At 28.6% G+C, this 23,268-nt stretch overlaps 3 protein-coding genes across 3 annotated transcripts; 2 read left to right on the top strand and 1 right to left on the bottom strand.

Moving 5' to 3' along the window:
* Positions 1-550: 550 nt before the first annotated feature.
* On the bottom strand, positions 551-17,350 carry LOC111032087. Its single transcript, XM_022312297.1, has 30 exons — positions 16,965-17,350; positions 14,677-15,204; positions 14,350-14,611; positions 14,028-14,198; positions 13,766-13,863; positions 12,631-12,765; positions 12,411-12,572; positions 12,102-12,324; positions 11,917-12,041; positions 11,621-11,824; positions 10,455-10,674; positions 10,213-10,342; positions 10,037-10,150; positions 9,179-9,287; positions 8,901-9,038; positions 5,685-5,858; positions 4,337-4,867; positions 4,008-4,269; positions 3,694-3,864; positions 3,462-3,559; positions 3,253-3,387; positions 3,028-3,189; positions 2,718-2,940; positions 2,533-2,657; positions 2,269-2,472; positions 1,633-1,852; positions 1,406-1,535; positions 1,231-1,344; positions 1,035-1,143; positions 551-917 (listed from the first exon to the last, which is right to left on the bottom strand). The coding sequence occupies exons 1-30, from the start codon at positions 17,130-17,132 to the stop codon at positions 774-776; spliced, it is 5,589 nt and encodes a 1,862-aa protein (XP_022167989.1). The 5' UTR covers positions 17,133-17,350; the 3' UTR covers positions 551-773.
* A 2,528-nt stretch (positions 17,351-19,878) lies between these two features.
* LOC111032085 (acyl-CoA dehydrogenase family member 9, mitochondrial-like) lies at positions 19,879-22,063 on the top strand. The gene is made up of 2 exons (XM_022312296.1): positions 19,879-21,862; positions 21,961-22,063. The coding sequence occupies exon 1, from the start codon at positions 19,942-19,944 to the stop codon at positions 21,604-21,606; it is 1,665 nt and encodes a 554-aa protein (XP_022167988.1). The 5' UTR covers positions 19,879-19,941; the 3' UTR covers positions 21,607-21,862; positions 21,961-22,063.
* Positions 22,064-22,079: 16 nt separating this feature from the next.
* On the top strand, positions 22,080-23,239 carry LOC111032041 (phosphatidylinositol N-acetylglucosaminyltransferase subunit P). Its single transcript, XM_022312214.1, has 2 exons — positions 22,080-22,448; positions 23,234-23,239. The coding sequence occupies exons 1-2, from the start codon at positions 22,080-22,082 to the stop codon at positions 23,237-23,239; spliced, it is 375 nt and encodes a 124-aa protein (XP_022167906.1).
* Positions 23,240-23,268: the final 29 nt, after the last annotated feature.

Raw genomic sequence — 23,268 nt, 5'->3', positions numbered from 1 at the left:
TAAGAATTAAAAATTAAAAACAAGGATTCTCATAAATAGGTAGATAGGTAGTTCATACTACTATGGTACTGTAGCGTACTAGCGTCTGTAACCAGATAATTTGAATGTAATTAGATATTTTAATCAAGAATAAAGAATTTTTTTTTTAAATTTATACAGATTAAACGCGAGACCTTCATAATATTTAAGTAGGTATATAATATAAGTATATATCATTATGTTTTATTCACACAATGACATTTTCAAATATTATTTTTCAATAAAAAATAATTCAACCTAATTTATTACTGATGTCTCATCACTTTCATAATAAAATAAATACTTTTAATGGCAATGATAAAATAACAAAATATAATACTGTTTAATAAGGTTAGTATCAGACGGTCTTCGCTCAGAATCATGTTTCATATACAATGACTTTATAATAATTGAATTCAAATTTAACACACCTGTTACAGTAGCCCACCCGACACTTAATGGTCCTAATGTACACCAAACACACCTTTATTATTACTAATTTATTAGCTATGAAATAATGAGAAGTTCATAATAAAAAACGAAATTCTCTATATTCTAATTTTTATTGTTGACACTTCATAATACCGAAATTTCAATGTATTCAATATATTACAATTTTACTTTACAAACACGTACTCCAATAACTACACTGAAAGAAACAAATAGTAACAATATAAAGATTAACATTGTAATATTAAATAAATTTAACTATTGATATTTCAAATATTGACAATCTGCTCGATATTTTTTTTAAATTAAATGGAATTTATCAACCAATTACTAATAACAGCTTCATGATTTTCTAACCATTTAATGTTGTTAAATACAACTTTTAGTGTAGAATTTATACTCTCATTTTCAGCTACAGCTTCTGGATATCTATCAAAAAATATGTTCATCTAGAAAAATTCAAATATATATAAATATGTTAAATTACAGAAACCTAATGTTCTAAAGAAAAATACAACTTTCGAGATGTTGAACATTTAAGTTGGTTTAGAACAAATAATATTTACTTCTGCAATACGTTCATGTGTATTGAAATGAGAATAAATTAAAGGAATGAGTCTTCTAAGTTGCCAATTGTTAGGAGTGAAACGATCAATCAAGTACTCCCAATTATTCCTAACATGACATAAGTTTACATTAGATAACATTTTAAATTGTCCTTGTTTTAAATTGTAATTATAGTAGATATGTATTTATGAGTACCTCAAAAAGTCCCATGCGAATTGATTTCCAAAAGGATGAAGGTTTATCCGTGCTAAGATTCTTAAATAATCTTGGGAATGAACATGGCTCTCATTTTTTGCATATTGCAATAGTCTAGAAAACAATAAAATATATTAATTTATTCCATATGAATAAAATCAAGTGCACAATTTACTTAGATAATGATGTTGTTTCTTTTGAGGCAGTCAATGCATCCATAAGATTTTCTTTTTCCTGAGGATCTTGTTCATTTATGAATAAGTCCCATACTCGAATCCATTCACTATCATTGCTACGAGACATTCCTAAATAAACAAAATTCCTGTTTATATTTTAAATGAATAATGAGTTAAGTAACAATTATTTTAATAGATAAATAAATACATTTAAAATTTTACTAACCATAGGTATAAACTGTGTACCTAATATCTGGATGTAGTTGGACCTTTTCATCCAAAAATCGTTTAAATAATTCATATGCTTTTGTTTGAATGCTTGGTAAGCCATATAAACATCCTAATTTTAGAATAACTGCTCGAAGCTTACGTTGTAAAAAGTTTCTATCAATTGAATTATTCCAAAAATCTACTTTTATACTTCCCAATAAGCGTTGTACATAATTCTTTAATCAACAATAAATAAATTTATATATAAAAACCAAAACCATGAAATCAACCTTGGTATCACCGAATCATCAGTTTCTAATACTGATAATTTTGTAATTTAATTGTTTATTGGAAATAGTACTCAACCTAATACTTAGTAATTTTATGCATTTTTAACCGTACAAGAATTTGCAAATATGCGCTGCTTGAAGTATGAGGGGGCCACTTAATGGTTTTTGGCTTATAATATTTTAATAACTTATTTGCAAATTCTTAACGTCACTGTATCACTACTTAACTGTGTTAGCCGAATTTCTGATCTCACGTATCGAAACATGATGCGTTGATTACATGAATTTAGAGAAGAAGAAAAATTCCGTGCAAAGAATGTTTTGTAATACCATTGTAATTATTATTTTTTCAATAATCTTACTTCAAGGTTTTTCAGTGCTGGGCGTTGATATAGTTTTTCGCTTATTGCAATTAAGTTAATAGCAGCTACATCCCAAGGAACATAATGCCGTTCCAAAGATAAATATTTTGTCATGTTTAACGCAATTCCAAATGATAACTGATTAGCTTTTGCCAAACTAAAGGCATCATGAATGAGATTTGAACGGTCAGCAGCACTTAATGCCTTTAAATCGTACATTTTTAATTTAATAAAATTACTGAAAAATATTATTCGAACACTTACATCAACATTTTTTTCTAATAAATTACCAAGTAAACCCCAATCACTCTCTGAATAGTTTATGATGTAATATCCAATTTGTCTATGATTTAGTTTTATCCATTCAGCATCGGGTATGTCAATTGTAACTTTTAAATAAATATTATAATTAATATCAATTTAACTATTCAACAAACCATAATATTTACTTGAATCCTCGTCTTTGGTTAACCAAAACTTATGCACAGTATTATTGTTAGAAGTGATATAAGTGATTGGTATTTCCCATTTGTAATTATATGGAGACGGAACAACTGTAGAGTTAATATTTGGGCTGGAAAAAAATCTTTGCTGCTTCAAAGTAAGTTTTGTTCCATTTCGTATAGCGGATACTACTGGGAACCCTGCTTGACGTATCCATGTATCCATAAGCTATTTTTATTAAAATATTTATAACAAGATTTCTATTATGTAAAATATTAAAAATGTATAATACTAACTAAAAGGTCATTTTTTCACCTTTTTAACGTCTACTGTATTTTGATTCGCTGTTTGTAATTCTGTCCATAAATCATCAGTTTCAGCATTTTTAAATGCAAAACGTTTTAAATATGCGCTCACACCAATTCTGAATACTTCTTCACCCAATATTCCTTCTAACATTCGCAATACAGAAGAACCCTAAGAAAACTTATTGTTATTATAGAAACATATAGGTAATAGATTGGGACTAAATAAACTTACTTTAGAATATAATATTATATCAAACATTTTGTCTATTTGATCTGGACGAGAAACATCTTGCACTATAGCACGAGTACCAAATTCACTATCTTGATATTGTGCCGATTGGAGACTATTAATTATAAATGTTGTGTCCTAATAAAATAATTGAAAATAACAGAGAATAAGCTGTTAAAAAAAACAAATATTGAAATATTACAGGTACATACAATATCCCAATCCGGGTGGATAACTCGTGCAGCTTTATATTTCATGTAAGTCGCAAACCCTTCGTTAAGCCATAAATCGTTCCACCATTTCATAGTAACTGAAAAAATTCAATAAGTTGTATAATTATTTATTTTAGTTGTAGGATATTGAATATTGGTACTTAACAAATAGGTTTAATAATAACTAATTATGTATTTATAAAGTTATTAAGTTTTAAATTGATATAGATACCAAGATTTCCAAACCACATATGAGCCAATTCATGAGAAACAGTAAAAGCGATCGCCTGTTGGTCAATAATAGAACTAACACTTTCATTAAACAAAACTCCCGATTCTCGAAATGTCACAAGGCCCCAATTTTCCATTGCTCCATTAATAAAACCAGGGATTGGTATCAGATCTAAACAGTTCAATAAAGTATTAAATTATTTTATTTATTATGATTAAACGGGCTGTGCCATTTTAATGCGATTCAGTGGGTACTTTCACAGACATTATTTATAATCTTGATATGATAAATGTAGTTGGAATTTAAATACCTACCTAATTTTGGTAATGGGTATTGAATGCCAAAATAATCGACGAAATAATTCATTGCCTTCGCGCCTACATGTTGAGCATATTTCATATTTTCGGTTTCACCACTCTTGGCATAAACCGTTAACGGAAACCCTTGATTTGTTATAACAGGTTCAAGTGATTGAAAATCGCATACAATGAAACAAGCCAGATATGTAGACATTGGGACAGTGTTAGCAAAATGGACTGTAGTTAATCCATTCGCAGGGACATTGATCTCTTCTGACTGAAACAAAATTTATTTTTTAACATTGCAATCTTAAAATTAAAACTCAGTCATTTTTCATAATCACCTCTTGGTTCATATTGGATAATGCTATGTAGTTATTACCAGATGGTCGAGTTAAACTAATTTTAAATTTTGATTTCATTTGAGGCTCATCAAAACATGGAAACGCTAACCGAGCGTAAGCCGGTTCAAGCTTTGAAGTAGCCATGTAATGTTGTTCATGGCTCTTTGAATCTGTATAACCACTTCGATAAAATCCAACCGTTCTGTTAAATAAACTTCCTTCAAATGATATTTGTAAATTGTATGCCCCAGCACTTAGTTCTTCATTAGGTACCACAACCAAAAAATCATGTTCTGGATCTATTAACGATGTTACAGAACTAGAATTGAGTTTAGTTTCTATTATATTCAATAATTTTGAATGTAGCTTAATGTAACTTTGAGCAGTGTCCAATAGTATTGTTATATTAACAGATCCAACAAATGAACCTTGTTCAATATTTGGGTTAAGATTAATGAAGTACTGCTGCGGGCGAATGTGCGGGGATAAGCGATGTGTAGTTTTCCGCAGTCTAGCTGCCAGCAATACACTCTAAACAATAAATTAACTTTATGATTTTTACAAATAATATGCTTACAGTTTTTTTTATGGTCCTTATAATAATTATTTGGCTGATAACCATTTTTTTTTTGTATTTCACAGTTTATGAGAGATCAAGTGTAAAATATTTTGTTATATTATGTTTAGAAGTAACTGTTATACCGATTCAAGCTAACTTCCATGCGTAAGTCTCGCATCATGAATTGTAAACAAATAAGTACCGTTATTTATTATATTTCATTATCCGTTTACATTCTACAGTAATTAATGTATCTATATAAAATTCTGAACTCAGCCGTAGCACTTGAAATGTTGAAAATTGATTAAAACCATAAATTAATAAAGTGTTTTTTAGTTGTTTGGGATCAAAGCCCCCCCCTCCCCACTTAAATTGATGTTTAAAATGTTAACCCCTCTAAAATTTTAATGGATTTTCTCTTAAGCTTCTTTGATCATAAGGCAAAAAAGTCTCAGTAGACCTAGCAGTGGCTGATATCAGTGGGTGGTGGGGTAATTGGTAGGTCACTCCCCTCCCCTTCAAAACTAAGACATATTTATACCACACTGAGTCTAGAAAACTACTGCACCATTTTCAATAAAAGTAACCACATTTTTAGCACAAGCAACGTCTGGTGGGATACCTTTTATAATATATAATTATTTTGATTAGATTTTTTTTTCAGTGACTCATTTGATTTTTATTAACAAATGTTGATAAAAATTATAGAGGTCGTAATATCACTAATAAAAATCACCGTTTGTTTTACCATCTAATCAGTCCATTCTGTATATTTTCCCAAACACTCACCGAATCGTAGCGGCCCATCAAATGTTCTGCTGATGTTATTTCAGTGATCTTTTCGTCTTCTGGAATCCTTTTGAATTCCATTGTATGATTGATTATCACTGTTACGACTGTTATGACTGTGACAGCCACCAAAGCAAGTACAACCACCCATTTTATTACCGGTGTCATAACTATTTAATATATGATAAAATTAGCTATACTATCGTTCGTCAAGGTGACGAATATTATATATGACGTGAATGTTGTGAATAGTGAACCTACCTGTAAAAATGAATTTGAATGTAAAATCTTAAGCCACTCAAAATTATTTACTTTTTAATTATATTCACCAATAAATAACTTAAAAATTTGTTGTTAATAAACTGTAATAATATATGACTAGATTGGTTTACTACTTCAATTTCTTTATAATTACATATTTAAGTTTGTTTCTAATTTATATGTTAGTTTTCTTTCATGTTTATACATTTTATCTATTTTTATGTTCATAGTAATCATAGTATACTGAGCAAGTTAAATTTATATTTTTATACACTCAACAGTCAACAATAATATACTTATATGATAGGTATATATACAAAACTTGAAACTATACGACCATGCCTATTAGGTATTATAATATTTAATGTATCTAAAAAATAAAATAAATGTGTATATATGCTTAGTTGAAATCAATGCTTAGTCAATTTCTGTTTATAATACAACGAATTCAAGTTTATTGTTATAGTGTTATTGGTACCTCAGTATCAGGTATCTATTCTCGATTGTTGTCCCAATTTACTCTTATATTCGTGGATATGGTATATAACAATATCCAACCCCCGTGGCCGTCCCCGGAATACGCACGAGTAACCGTAAGTGTGTATGCGTACTTATAAACCATGAATAAAATAGTTACGCGGTTTGTGGTAATATGAGAAGTAGTATAATAAGATGAATGTAACGAATATATACAATATAAAAAAATTCACAGCAATATTTAATAGAATAGTAATGGATAATGATAATACACAGCCATTCTGGTCCACCAGAATAAAAATATTCAGCTTTTTGAGCTGTAAGCTAGTTAAAAATAATATGTCGACATGTCGTCCTTCTGATTCAACAATGTATCAAAGAAATAACAATTAATAAAAAACTCACTATTTGTGGAGCACAGGCCCCAGGCTGGTTAGCTGCCGTTATTCTATAATAGAATAATATTATAATAGTAAATACAGTAATAAGTGGCGATTCGCGCCCACTGTATACAAAATGGAGGCAATTCACACACGAGTAAAATTAAAAAGTGGTAACCGAATTATGAAATGTTGAACTTAATATTAGCATTTACATTATTCACTAGGTTCTTAATTACTTTTGTCAATGTGATGGACTAATATTATATTATATTATACCTACAGTATTAAGTATATTGTTTTTGAAATTAAATAATCTTTTCTGTTTTAATCATAATTTAATAGTTGCCCAATAGAAACCACTGCAGTATCGAAAACGTTAGGTAATTTATTATCTTTACGTTATAGAGTACATAGGCGTAATGCCAATAATGCTTATTATGCAGTCGAGAATATTATTTTAAAAATACAAATAGGTAGCCTATATTTAATTCCAAGATTATTGTCCGTATTTTATTTAATAGGAATACCAACGAAATAATCTTAACTAGACAAAAGTTGTCTATGCGTTATCTCGCGTATCCAGATAAACAACGTCTAAAGGCCGTCAAAAAATAAAATAAATATTAAATAGTAATAAATTCATCATTTATCAGCTCACTAATTACACTTACAAGTGTGTACCTATTATTTAAACGTTAGTTCTCGTATGCAGACAAACAACTTAAAAGCTCTAAATAACACCATCAATTAGTAAACATATAATTTTTTTTTTTAATGAGCTTTTTATAACAGTATTATAATATCTAGACAATTATTATGAATATACAATAGCCATTACATATAAATTGGTATAACTACACTTGAAGGCCAAAAAAAATATATAAATAATAATCAAGTCAATAACATAACAATATCTATTAAAACATCTAAAGGTATAGGCATAAGTAGTGTTTGAAATTTGAGAGTGGTTACATTATGACAAAACCCCTAAAAAATTAACTCATTGAATTTAAATTTAACATATTCATTATACAAAGACCCACAAGACGTCCATAAACATCACAGTGCTACCATTTTCCCGGAAGTAGTCGAATTGGTTGCCGTTTAAATTTATAACTATTCCACTACTGGTTGAGTTGGTTCTAGATTTTTAACCACTCACATTTTCTTTCCCAATTGTACAGGCTTACTGTTTTGTCAACTTAAAAGTATTCATGGTTAAAAACGATGTTAAAAATGTGTATTAGCGATTGTTGAAATGTAAGTTAACCAGTCATGGAGTCATCACTTAGTTATACTAAAAATATAATAGGTAATTTTAATTTTTAAGCTGCTAAGCTGATAGGTTAGGTTAAACTAACATTATAAATTTGAAGAAAACTTTCTTCAACCGTGTAAGTATAGTAAGTTGACAGTCATACACTTTTCCAAGTTTTGGTTGTTTTTTTCTTATTTGCTAAATTCCTTCTTTTACTATAATATAATACTTTAATACAATTGAATTTTTAAATACTGTTCAGTCTCCATAAAATAAACAAACACTAGGATGGGTACTGGTAAATTCTTAATATGATTTCATATTCCAAAAAATTGTTTAAAAATGTAAATTTAAACTATTTGACTTGGGCAGGAACGGGAACCATCGTCTGAATAAAATACTTTTTTTTTAACAGGAACCAATTCGGTATGTAGGGCAGGGACTCGGGAACCAATTCGGGACCAGCCACTTTTCCACTTATAAAAAAAATGTTAGTTGTACCTATATGAAACAATGAGTGGTTTATAATTAAAGAACCACCTAGTTATATAATAGTGTATAGGCAATGCACAAAATGTATGTGATTCTGTTTAACAAATTTATCTATAATTCATTTTTTTGTTGTACCCATGACACTATACGTTGTATAGAAATTTCACTGTATTTTATTAACATATCGTTATTTCATTTTATAAACACGTATAGTTATTAATATACTTATTAACTATGCGAAATAAACAAATAGGAAAAATATAAAGGTTAAAATTGTAGTAATAATTATTACAGACCCTTTAAAATATTGGCTATCTGCAAATCGGTCAATTTTTAAAATTAGATGGAATTTATCAACCAATTACTAATAACAGCTTCGTGATTTTCTAACCATTTAATGTTATTCGATATAACTTCTAGTGCAGTTTTTCTGCCAGCTTTCCCAGCTCCAGCTTCTGGATATTTTACAAAAAATATTTTCATCTAAAAATATAAATATAAATAAAAATTAAGTAGGTATGATAAAAAAAACAAAAACAAACTGTTAGTTTGAATACAAATTTAACAATCAAGATATTGTAATCAACCAACATTTAAGTTGGTTTAGAACAAATAATATTTACTTCTTCAATGCGTTCATGTGTATTGAAATGAGAACAAACTGAGGGAATAAGTTTTCCAAGTTGCCGATCGTTCAGAGAAAAACGATCAACCAAGTACTGCCATTCATGCCTAACGTAACATAAATTATCATTATATTACATTTCAAATGTTATTATGATAATATACAATGTGTCCCGTGAAAACTGACTGGCCTGCGTCAAATTAAAGTAGTATACCTTATTAAAGTTTGAAAAAAAAACCCTCTAAAGGGTGGGTCTTACTTTTTCATTTTTTTATTTATGAGCAATTCAACTTATTTTTAAACAAATCCGAACCTATCACACATTTTCTGATGTATTTTCAAAACTTTTCAACTTTTTACGGTAATTTTTTTTATTATAAAATTATTTAATTGTGGTACCTTAGAATACAGAATTCTGTTTTCATATTTTACATAATTTCCATAAGTTAATAGTGATACCGCTACTAAACTTAATATGCCTTTTGTGATTGTAATTTTTGTCAATGGACAGTGTATTTAGGCGACTTCCTTTCAAAAATGGTAATTTTTTACTACTTTTTTTAATTTAGTAAAAATAATGATTGTGTATGATTATTGATAGCACAATCAAATATCTTTAAAATAAAAATTACTGTAAAAAGGTGAAAAGTTTTATATACAGAGTTTTTTATATCACCAAATGGGCGGAAGATTCGGTTTTTGTTAAAAAAAGTTGAATTACCCATAAAAAAGTTAGACCCACTCTTTAAAGGGTTTTTTTTTAATAACTCAAAATACATTATCATATACTTTATTTTACTTCGTTACTTCTTTACGAGAAATATTGTATGTATATATGTATATTGTATATAGGTACCTTAAAAAGTCCCACACCAATTGAGTTCCAACAGGATTACGGCTTATCTGTGATAACATAAAAAAATAATCTTGGGAACGAACATGGCTCTCATTTTTGGCATATTGCAATAGTCTAAAAAACAATAAAATATATTTTACCTATTCCATATAGATAAAAGTAAGTGCTCAATTTACCTAGTTAATATTGATGTTTCTTTTGAGGCAGTCAATGCATCCATAAGTTTGTCTTTTTCCTGAGGTTCTTGTTCATTTAAGAATAAGTCCCACAATCTATTCCATTCACTACCATTGCCCTGAGACATTCCTAAATAAATAGAAATAATATGAATATCTTTAAATAAAAACGAAGTATGTGCATATTTGAAAAAAAAAATTATTTAAAATTCTACTACCATATAGTAGTACTATACTATTACCATAGTAATAAACTGTGTATCTAATATCTGGATGAGGTCGAACTTTATCATCCAAAAATTGTTTAAATAATTCATATGCTTTTGTTTGATAGCTTGGTAAACCATAAAAACATCCTAATTTGAGAATAACTGCTCGAAGCTTACGTTGTAAGAAGTTTCTATCAATTGAATCGTTCCAAAAATCTTCTTTTATACTTCCCAATAAATTTTGAACATATTTCTTCAATAAAAAATAAATATATTTCAATATTATGTTAGGTCCAAATTTATGGATCAGCCATGTAGGCGGCAAATACGTCATGATATCAGTACTCTAAAGAGCATATAATGCTGATAATTGTGTAGAATCAAAAAATCACTTTGTAAAAAAAAAAATGACTAGGCATAGAAACTAGGAAATTTGGAATGATGTGTTACAATAACGATTATACCCTTACATACATTAAATTATTAAAATCATATATAATAATCATAATGTGGGGATGGTGGTTCAATGAATTGAAAGTATATTATTATAAAATAAATTAACTTATGAGTCAGTACTCAGTACCATAGAATTGTATCAGTATTATTCATCGCCGTTCTTGGACTGGACTTCATAGTGCTTTTAGTGTAGATAATTGTAATATATTAAGGAAGTTGGGACCACGAGGGACCTAACAGCAAGGGATCACAGAGATCAGCTTTTTTTATTTGAGCTTAAAAGTATTGTATTTAGGCTGGTCATTATTATTACCTCTTACTCATTGTATGAGAGGGGCCAATCTATAAACATCTCATTCGCCTACTCTAATTGATTATGTATCTTTTACCAAATTACTAATTATTTTTCTTCATTATCTTGTACCCATATATTCTGGATATTTATTTGTATATTATTGCTAAATGGAAATACCAAATACTACATTATATTATATCTTAAATGGGCTTTCACTCGTCAAGTTTAAATACTTAAATAAATTATGGTCTATAATGGAAAATGACAATATGTCAATAACTTCACTGTGGTGTTAGCAAAATTGCATCTCAGCAATCTCACGTATTCAGCCATGGCGTAATGATTTCACATCTTTCAAGATTTAGTTAAAGAAAAAAAATGTTGAGTAAATTATATTTTGTAATACCACTGTCCACTGCTATTATTTTTAGTTTTTCCATAATCTTACTTTGAGGTTTTTATGTGACAAGCGTTGATATAAATGTTGCATTAATGTTTTTAAGTTTGTAGCAGCTACGTCCCAAGGAACATAATGATGTTCCAAAGATAAATATTTTGTCATATTTAATGCTATGCCATATGGTAAGTAATTAGCTTTTGCCAAACTAAAGGCGTCATGAATAAGATTTGAACGGTCAGCAGCACTGAATGCCTTAAAATAGTACATTTTTAATTTAATAATATGATTGAAAAATATGATTATAGGTTATATATAATTTTTAAAACTATTATCCAAATACTTACATTAACATTTTTTTCTAACAAATTGGTGAGTACCCACCAATCACTCTCTGAATAGTTTATGATGTAATATCCAACTTGTCTATGATTTAGTTTTATCCATTCAGCATCAGGTATGTCAATTGTAACTTATAAATAAGTATTTTAATTAATATCAATTGACATATTCAACAAACCATAATACTTACTTGAATCCTCTTCTTTGGTTAACCAAAACTTATGCACAGTATTATTGTTTGAAGTGATATAAGTAATTGGTATTTCCCATTTGTAATTGTATGGAGATGAGTCAAGGGAAGTATTAGTATTTGGATTGGACAAAAATCTTTGCTGCTTTAAAGTAAGTTTTGTTCCATTCCGTATAGCCGATACTACTGGGAACCCTGCTTGGCGTGTCCATGTATCCATAAGCTATTTTTTTATTAAAGTATACATAACAATGTTTATATTATGTTAAATATTATAAATGTTTACTAATTAATAGATTATGTTTTCACCTTTTTAACATCTACTGTATTTTGAGTTGCTGTTTGTAATTCTGCCCATAAATCATCAGTTTCAGCATTGTTAAAAGCAAAACGTTTTAAATATGAGCTTACTCCAATTCTGAATACTTCTTCACCCAACATTCCTTCCAACATTCGTATTACAGAAGAACCCTAAGAAATCAAATTAATATAATAGACATATTTAAAACATTGGGACAATAAGACTTACTTTATCATATGATATGACATCAAAAATTTCGGTTATTTGATCTGGATGAGAAACATCTTGCACTATAGCATGAGAACTAAGTTTACTATCTAGATATTGTACTGATTGGAGACTATGTATTAGAAATAATGTGTCCTAATAAAATAACTTAAAATAACGAAGAATAATGGTTTACAAAAAAACATACATAGCACTTTAGCCTATATAGCAGTGGTGCGCTACCTCTAAACCCGTCAATAATTTAACACCAAATGAAACAGTTACATATTAGTGTATTACACATGTGACATGAGTATTATATTATTCATTATTTTATTATATTGCTCATTATAAAATTTTCATTTTATAATTTTTTAAATCATTAAAATGTTGATAATATTATTAATATTATTAAAATAATTTCTTTAATTGTTGTTTAATTATGAATTTTAATATCTGTCAAAAACTCACAACAATTCTCCCATTACATTCTGACTCTACGACAGCTTATCAAAACCTCCAAATTTATTATTTCAAAATGGTCTTCCATTTGGGGAATCCAGATAAGTCCTTTCAAATCCCCTCCCCCCTAAGAAAAAGTTACCTAACTGCAATCTACTTTCAGAATAACCCAATCCCAACCACAACACAAACTAAATATTTAGGTCTAGTCTTAGACAAGCAGCTAACTTGGGGTCCCCACTCCCCATACATTAGGTACACCCTATTCTCAAGTCAAAGCTCTCAATCAACAAAAAACTACTTATCTAAACCCATTTTTGCCCAGGGCATCCAAATATGGGGATGTACCAAGCCTTCATGGCTTCCAGCCTCCAGGCCTTCCAGTCAATCTCTCTTCGTCAATTAACATCTACACCATAGTACGTTCCTAACCTTTCACTACACAAAGACCTCAAAATTGAATTAGTCACTATTACAGTCAAAAACTATCACAAAAATTCCACACCAAATCATTGAAAATCACAAATACATTAATGTCTAATATTGACCTACTGTCCATCCGAGACAATACCCCTGTTCGTTTAAAAAGACACTGATTCGGGATCTATCGGATATCGAATTTCATTATTTCAAATAAATAAGGGGGGTGGATCTAAAAAGGTTGCATGCACCACTATTCTATAGGACTACTTACAACATCCCAATCAGGATGGACAACTTGAATAGCTTTCGATTCCATAAAAGAAGCAAACCCTTCGTTAAGCCATAAGTCATTCCACCATTTCATAGTAGCTGAAAACATTTAATAAGGTGTATAATTATTTGTATTAATGTATATTATTAAACAAAATAAATATTATAGGTACTTAATAAAAAGATTCTATAATAATAAGAGATAACTAAATATGTATTGAAAGTTCTGCATTTTTAAATTTTAAGTGTTTATATTTATATACCAAGATTTCCAAACCACATATGAGCCAATTCATGAGCAACAGTAAAAGCAACTTCCTCTTGGTCAGCACTAGAACTAATGTATTCATTATACAAAACACTCGTTTCACGAAAAGTCACAAGACCCCAATGCTCCATTGCTCCAGAAACAAAATCTGGGATTGGTATTAGATCTAAATTTCAATAAAGTATTAAATTAGTTATTTATTTTGATTAAACAGGTTGTGTCACTTAAGTGCAATTCAGTGGCATTCCAGTAGATACTTTCTTAGACTGTAATTATAATAATTTCATAAGAAATGCAATTTGAATTAAAATACGTACCTAATTTTGGTAATGGGTATTGAATGCCAAAATAATCGACGAAATAATTCATTGCCTTCACGCCTACATGTTGAGCATATTTCATATTTTCGGATTGGCCACTTCTGGCATAAACTGTTAATGGAAACCCTTGATCAGTTTTTACAGGTTCAAGTGATTGAAAATCGCATACAATGAAACAAGCCAGATATGTAGACATTGGTACAGTGTTAGCAAAATGGACTGTAGTTAATCCATTCGCAGGGACATTGATCTCTTCAGACTAAAACAAAATTTTTTTTAACATTGCAATCTTTAAATTAAAACTCAATCATTTTTTATAATCACCTCTTGGTGCATATTAGATAATGCTATGTAGTTATTACCAGATGGGCGAGTCAAACTAATTTTAAATTTTGATTTCATTTGAGGCTCATCAAAACATGGAAACGCTAACCGCGAGTAAGTTGGTTCAAACTTTGATGCAGCAATATTATGTAGGTCATGGCTCTTTGAATCTGTATAAACGCTTCGGTAAAATCCAACTATTTTGTTCAACAAACTACCTTCAAATGATATTTGCAATTTGTATTCCCCAGCACTCAGTTCTTCATTTGGTACTACAACCCAAAATTCGTGTTCTGGATATGAAAATGCTGTTACAGAACTGGAATTGAGTTTTGTCTCTTTGATATTCAATCCTTTTGAATGTAGCTTAATGTAGCTTTGAGAAGTGTCCAATTTTATTGTTATATCAACAGTACCAATAAATGAACCTTGTTCAATATTTGGGTATAGATTAATGAAGTACTGCTGCGGACGAATGTACGGGGATAAGCGATGTGTAGATTCCCATGGTTTAGCGGCCATTATACTCTAAAGAATAAATTAGACAAAAATATAGGTTTACAGTTTTAGTATTGTCTGTATAAAAATTATTTAGTTAATAACTATTTTCTTTATATTTCATAGTTTATAGAAAGCTTAAGTGTAAAGTATAATATTATAAAATAATAAAATAAATTATTATATTTACAAAAAATGTTATCAATTCAAATACTTACTACAAAATGTAAACCACGCATCATGAAGTTTATAAAAATTCACATTTTAAAGATATTAACTAAGAAATTAATTTGAACAATTTTGATTTTGAAACAATTTATTACTACTTGTACATTGAACTGTATACATGCGTAAAAAATGTTGCTTGTATATTTTTATAGTTATAGTATTTTTATATGTTTACAGAATAAGCTACATATGAGAAATTTTGTTCTAAATTTTGATTCTTTAGCTATGAAAATTGAACATTTTATACATTTTTAACTACAAAATAACTTACACATTCACGAGATTTTGTTGAGCTTAGTCAAAATTTGAACTTTAAATGTTAAAAAAAAATACCCTATGTTGCTTTAATATTTTTTATTTTTTATTATAATAACTTATTAGGTACTTGTGTAAAATGTTATATTTTTGACCTCACAACAAACTGTTATTGATATTTATAAGAAAATATTTTAAAAAATTTAAAAAAATTAAAAGTTAAAATGTCCATAAACACTAAATAGCTTAAAAGAAGTGGAAATAATTTTCTATAATTAAATCACATGTAAAAAGATAAAATAAACAATTGGTGAGTATTTTAAGTTTATACAGTTATTAGTTTTTGAGTAACACCAAAAAACTAAATTTTTCAATTTTTGAAAAACTCATGTTTTTGTAATTTCTTTTTGTTTTTCCTGTTTATTAAAAAAAAATCTAAAAATGTCCAATTTTTTCATATTAAAAGTAAGTGCATATTAAACCATATAAAACAAATATAAAAAAATAATTAAAGAAACATAATATCATTGTAATATAATGCATTAATTGAACTGCTTATAATCTAAATGATCTTGATGAGGTCTACCTCTGTCATCCCTCTTTCCCATAACTACTCTACTGTACCACACTACCTATTCATTAATAACTTAGTAGGTCACTGTAATTTTGTCAAAATTCTAACACAACACTATGAGCTTGTCAATAATTATTGTTACAAAGTACCTATTTTTGATAATTTTTAATTATTAAATTAAGAATTTATGAAGAACATTGTATTACATTTTCTAGCTTTCTAATCCAATGAAAATTGTTATCAACACTTGGGCTCATTATATAGGTACATTATGTTTTTTCTCAACATTTTTTAAATAAATAATATTAATAAGTAATAAGAAAAAAAACAAATATTTAAGATTTCATTCCATGTCATACACAGTACAGGTACACAGATCACAATAACATAGGTAGGTATGAAAGCAAGCATTTGAATAGTATGAAAACTTTGAAAATTTTAAAAACCTCTCGATATTTTCTATGCAACAATAAGTTACAAGTACCTACATATAATTAGTATATATATATGTATATACATACATATATGAGTAAGTATAATAGGTATAATATTATATACATAATATTATAACTAAATTGACTTTTTTTTGAGTGACTCCCTTTATGGTGATCCCAGTAAACAAATATTGATAATCACTACCTTAAAATCATGAATAACAATCTCTGTTGGTTTTCTTATATTCACAATCCATAATAAAGTATTCGTATTTCTATAGATTTTTCCAAACACTCACCGAATTGTAGGGGGCAATTAAATATCCTGCTGATGTTATTTCCTCGAACTTTTCGTTTTTTAGAATCTTAATGAATTGCGTTGAATGATTTAACATAACTGTAATGACTGTTACAACGGTGACGACCGTGAAAACAAGTACAACCACCCATTTTATTACTGGTGTCATATTTGATCTGATAAAATTTGCTATACTTTAATTCGTCAAGATGATGAATATAATATATGACGTGAATAGAGAACCTACCTGCAAACATGCATTTTAATATAAAATTGTCCATAAAATCTGAAACCATACAAAATTGTTCAGTTTTTAATTATATTCACCAATTAGTCTTAAAAATGTATTGATAATATACTATAATAATATGACTAGATTGGTTTACAATTTAAATTTATGTACAGTAACATATTTTTGTTTGTTTATAATTTATATGTTAGTTTACTATCATGTATAAACATTAAACCTGACATGAAGATGTCCATAGGGATCATAGTATACTGAGCAAGTTAATTTTTTCACTCAACAGTTAACTATTTAGGTACATACTCACGATTTCAGTCTCAATTTACTTGTATGATCGTCTATTCACAAACTAAACACATGGGGTATATGTACAAATATTTGTCATAACCACAATTTCATCATTTGTTTCTAATCAGATCAAAATTTAAGATCATAGATATACACCACATATTATGTACATTAGTTTATTGTTCCTGAGCAAAATAAATGTGTAGGTATAAATATAATAAATTAAAATATATGTTATATAACGTATTTAGTGAATCACCACATTTGTGTTTAAAGGTTTAATATTTAAGACAATACTTAAAATTAAATTAAAATATATAGGTAAAAAAAACATACACATAAAAAACTATCATTTGGTTTTTAGATGAATGAATATTAGGCTACAGAGAACAAAGTAGTGAGGACGAGTGAGACACTATAATTTATTTAACTTACTAATGAGTAATGTAATTCAAGAAATAGAAACTAATTTTCAATAAATTTGTATTTAATCTTATTCAAAGGTCAAGGTCAAGACCAAGTAAAAATTGATAAGTTCCAATTATATATAGTGTAGGTAGGTATATTATGGCAGGGATTACTTAATATATACTTAATATTACTAGGAATATTTTCAGAGGGCCACCTTAGGAATTCCTGAAGTTTTTGGGAATCACATATGTACAATGTATACAGATACAAACGTTTGTAAATTAATATTTGAATATAATTTATAATTTTTAAATCATTTAATAATGTAATATCATCATTAAACATGTAATTAGATATTATATAGAATTCGGACTATGTCATTTTTGTAATGCACAATGCACATACCCTATTATATTGTTGTGATTTATTTATTGAGTCACACTCTTGATTGTGATTTGATCTTTAAATAATACATACCTGTAACTATTTTTTTCAAATTATTCTGAAATTGTTATTTTTAACTATTTTATGATACAAGATGATTTTCACCAAGCGAATTTCAGCAGTATGCTGACCTCCATTTTTTCTTTTATATGATGGATGAATTCAAATTATGAATTATGGAAATTTTAAGGAACATGTTAATACAATTTTATAGGTAACTTATAGTTCATACTTCATATTTTTTAATACCATTTGAGAAAAGTCTTGTGTTTGTACATTATTGTAGGAACTACTTTTTTCAAATGAGAACTAATCTTTTTACGGAGAATTATTTACATGGATGATTTTTTTGAAAACCTTGAAGTATCTGAATCAAAATTTGAACGAGTGATTTCTAGGTTTGAAAAACTAAAATTACTAAATTAAAGTAAATTTGTTAAAATATAAAATACATTTAACATTCAAATATTTGATCTATTATTAATTATTAGTTCAACCTCTCGTATTTCTATTAAACAAATAAATTACTAATAACTTTTTATAGCAAAATATCCATAGAAAATGTATAGGCTGATAGACAGTCTCCGGCCTCCGCTCAGAATTTTTTTTTTATACTATAATTTATCATAGAATTCAAATTTGCAGATACATTCAATGTACCAAATATAAGTGATCTACTGGCTACTATCTTACCTAACCATGAGATAATAATGTATATATATATATGTGATCCACGATTTGAAGATATCGGTGGTAAATATCGAGGCTACGATCTTAGAAGGTAAATCGTGATCGTGACCATAGTCACGGCTAAATCCCGCAGACATAAAATATGTCCATTGACAAAAAGAGTGATTAAAAAAAAGTAATTATTTTTTACTGTCAAACAAAAAGTCCTAGCACATTTTTTGAGTTGGACAAAGTCTGAAAATATAAACAATAATTTTGTTATTTTAGTAATGTGTAATGGGTAATGTAAAAAAGTTTAATCCAAGGTCTGGATATATTATAAATCATGAATCGATTTAACTTAAGTTAGGCCCACCTACCTAGTGAATTTCCAGTTTTACTTTCTCACTTTGTATTTTGACTTTTTATATTTTTTTAAATTTGTTTATGGAATAATTTTTTTTTAATTCTAGGTAGGAGGAATAAACAAATATAAATTATAACATGATATGAGTTTAAAATGTAAGCGGACTTTTTAAAGGTTAGGTAACCCGAACTTCTTGATCGATTACCAGTAGTTACCATCGTGGCCATAGATAATATTTGGACAACAACTGCCCCCGATCACAGATATATAGAATTTATTCTATATATCTGTGCCCCCGATATAATTTTTATCACAATTGATAATGTTATCTAAATTCGTATTGTCGGTAGTCGTTGAAAATACTCATAACCTAACAAAACCAAAATAAAAAATAATTTTAGTGTTTAGAATTGATAGAAATTCGGATTACTTACGATTGTGTCTAATTTGAGATGTCTTCTGAAACTCCAGTTGAAGAAAAACTGCACTCCGTGTATCCTTAATTCAGTAGTATTATAAGTTATATTAAATTATATTATATATATATTAATCATGTCATTGTATAGATTTAAGATTAGCTCTGTCTGTCGAAATTACTCACAAGCTGCCGCTGCTGTTTCGAATAAGTCTCATCCTCAAGGGAATGTTGTTGATCAAAACCTTCCGTCTTTTGCTAAAAGTTTGTTTGTAGGAAATTTTGTCAAAACCGCATTTGCCCGAAGTACCAAAGAAGTCAACTTACCAAAATTGGATAAACTCTTTGGAGTCAGCGTGCCCAAAGAATATGGAGGTTTAGAACTGTCTTCAGCTTCGGTTTCGGAAGCTTATAAGCGGATTGATTTCGCTGACTTAAGAGAGAGCATTGCTCACGGTAGCGTCGTGAAGTGCATTAATACAACTGGAACAGATGAACAAAAGAGATACTATTTACCACAATTAGCTTCTGGTGAATGTATTGCATCGTACTGTATTTATGAAAGCAAACATGGATATGATATTCAAAGTAATGAGACTACAGCCTCCCAAAAAAATGGAAAATGGATAATTAATGGTTCAAAACAGTGGGTTGTGAATGGAAAACAAGCCAATATGTTTTTAGTACTTGCTAAGACTATGGATGAATGCAATCGTCCAGAGAGTGAACACAATTTTTTCACAGCCTTTTTGGTTAAAAAGTCACAAAACAGTGGCATTAAAATTACTACTGAAGGAAATCACTGTAATGTGACATTCAATAATGTTGAAGCTGATTGTATTTTAGGATCTGAAAACGAAGGCCTAAACTTTTTTACAATACTGTTCAATGGTGATTTATTGGAATCCTCTTCTGCTACATTAGGGGAGATACAAAATATTGTTCAAAAAGCCTCTCAAAATATCCAGACCCATGATCGATCGAGTTTGATTAAACTAGGAAAGCTGAATAGCCATTTGTATACTATGGACTGTGTTTTGGAATTTACTAGTCTGATATTAGATACCTATAATCCTAAAAGTGACTATGAGCCAATACTTGCTCGTTTGTTTGTAAGTGAAACAACACGTAGTTGCTTAAACTTGTTGAACGACTTGGGTTTATCCAAGAAGTCGTATAAATATATCGAAAACTCATTATTATTTGAAGGTAGATCAAATTTACTACCAATTGTTGGTGCTCTACTCGGCATTCAGTATGCTGGACAGTTTATGGCAGAAGATGTGAGACAATTAAGAAATCCACTTATGTTTCCCAAGTATACATTAAGTCATATCATGAGAATCCAACGATCATTGAAGGATAAGCCAAAATTGAATCATTACATTGAGAAGCACTTGCATCCGTCACTCAAGAAACAGGCATTGGACTTAGAGTATTGCTTAAGCAGATTTCAATTTGGTGTTCAAAATATGTTTATTAATCTTGGTCCCGATACTTGCTATTTCCAAATGATACTTGATAGGGCTAACAGTATTGCTATGGATTTATTTGCCATGGCAGCTGTGTTACACAGGGTATCGCAAAAACTTTCTAATTCAAATGCACAGCTGTATCCTACAGAATTAATTTTTGCCAATGTATTTTGCAACAGTGTTCGAGAACAGTGCAGTAGAAGAGTAATTGAAATACTAGATGCTCCACACAACGTGGTTGATCCACATTATAAAACCATTGGCCAAAATTGTTTTATTGAGAAAAATTATTTCTTTGAACACCCTTTAAAGAGAAATATTTTTTAATTAATCTGTCATTAAACTCAATATAGTTATGTTTATATTTTATTTAATCGATTGTATAATATGTTAATTGTTAATGTTACCACCTAATTATCTGTTAAATATAATTTTTTCCTAAATAATAATATCTCAGAACTCTTAAATTTGATGCTGGAACTCCCCATCACGCTAGAGCTGTATATCATGCTCTTAGAGTAGAAAAAGAGCCAGGTAGTTCTGTTAATAGAATTTGTGATATCGCAGATACATTTGTAAGTGTGTAAGTATTAAAATTTAACAGACTATGGTGTTTATACACCTTATATTATAAACTATTATTTTTACTTATATGCAGTTAAAAACATTAATTTTTTTCAGGACAATTGAATCGACAGAACTTCATTCCTTGCGTTCAAGTTCTAACAGTTTATTAGATATACTTAAAGTTCTATCTGAAGTAACACAAAAATTTGACCTTAAATCACCATCAGCTAACTATGATCACTTCTGAAGCTCCTCGTCAAAATACACCATCTCCAACCGAAAGTCGAGCCAATTATGGGTTTGCCTTATACCTGGCTTCTAAGACTGCATTTGTTGTTTATTTAGCATGGGCGTTTATACCGAGTCATTGGTTGGAATATATTGGTTTAACTTACTTACCACAAAAGTACTGGGCAATTACTATACCTGTGTGGGTATGCTGTGTTATTGTGGTCATTACTCTTTTGTACCCAGCTATTAACATGCTGCTTGTTCCACCAATGAATGATCCTCGTATATTAACAGATTCATATGCTCGAGAAACAATTAATGAAGTCCGTCCTGGAGGTATACCAACAGTTTCTGACCTTGATCTTTCAGAAGTTTGTAAAACATTATATTTAGATTCTAAAAATACAAATTAAGTTTTTACCTATTCAATTTTTTACAAATGAAAATCCATTAAATTCTTTAATTGTTCAAATAAATATAAATAAATGTATTAGTAAATATGTGTTAAATCATTTTGGATTGGACGAAGATAAATGTCTTTCATACTACCCCGTTGAATTTGAGTGTTAGTATTGATGCATAATCGTTCTTTTATATATTTTATAATATCAAAAGTTCTCTTATGGAATTTTTATTGTTTTTATTTTCTAATTCCATACATTATTAGTTATTACTTATTACCCTACCTAACAAGAATGCGTTTATTCAATAGTTACAAATCAATAAATTTTAGTATTTTGAATTTGAAAGAAAATAAGAATTACGATTAATCAAAACTAATTTTAACATTTCAGCCCTGCAAAATACTTATAATTTATGATTTTAATCCTATTTTTGACACCAAAATAATTCTTTCCCACTATTTTCAGTGGAGGTAAGACTTTCTCATCATAGTATCTTTTCAAAATATTTTGCTACAAATTAATTTTAGTATGGAATTATGTTCCGGGAATTGATACATTTAAAATGTTGATGAATAAATATATCTAGTAATCAATTCATTGACACAATAAATAGCAGTATTATAAACTTTTATAAATGTAAAAAAAAAATATTAGATAATCCAATTCAATATAAAAAAGCTGCAGCTTTTATTTTTAATCTTTTTCGTTCATTAATATTACCTCTAATTCTTGTGTTAAATATATTGTATTAGGTTTAAATTCTTTCACTAAAAATACATGGAAAATA

The sequence above is a fragment of the Myzus persicae genome, unplaced genomic scaffold (assembly GCF_001856785.1).
Source record: "Myzus persicae strain clone G006 unplaced genomic scaffold, MPER_G0061.0, whole genome shotgun sequence".
Taxonomy (NCBI): Eukaryota; Metazoa; Arthropoda; class Insecta; order Hemiptera; family Aphididae; genus Myzus; species Myzus persicae.
Note: the sequence above shows the minus strand (reverse complement) of the source record. Positions and strands in the feature narration are given on the sequence as shown.

Bases quoted from the DNA above. Each gene is read 5' to 3' on its own strand.
- LOC111032041 (XM_022312214.1), top strand. From the start codon at position 22,080: ATGATCACTTCTGAAGCTCCTCGTCAAAATACACCATCTCCAACCGAA.
- LOC111032087 (XM_022312297.1), bottom strand. From the start codon at position 17,132: ATGACACCAGTAATAAAATGGGTGGTTGTACTTGTTTTCACGGTCGTC. The intron at 14,612-14,676 runs GTGATTATAAAA...ATTTTGTTTTAG, and splicing joins TATCTAATATGCACCAAGAG to TCTGAAGAGATCAATGTCCC. The intron at 5,859-8,900 runs ATCTAATTTTAA...ATCATATATTAA, and splicing joins GTAATTGGTTGATAAATTCC to ATAGTTATGACACCGGTAAT.
- LOC111032085 (XM_022312296.1), top strand. From the start codon at position 19,942: ATGTCATTGTATAGATTTAAGATTAGCTCTGTCTGTCGAAATTACTCA.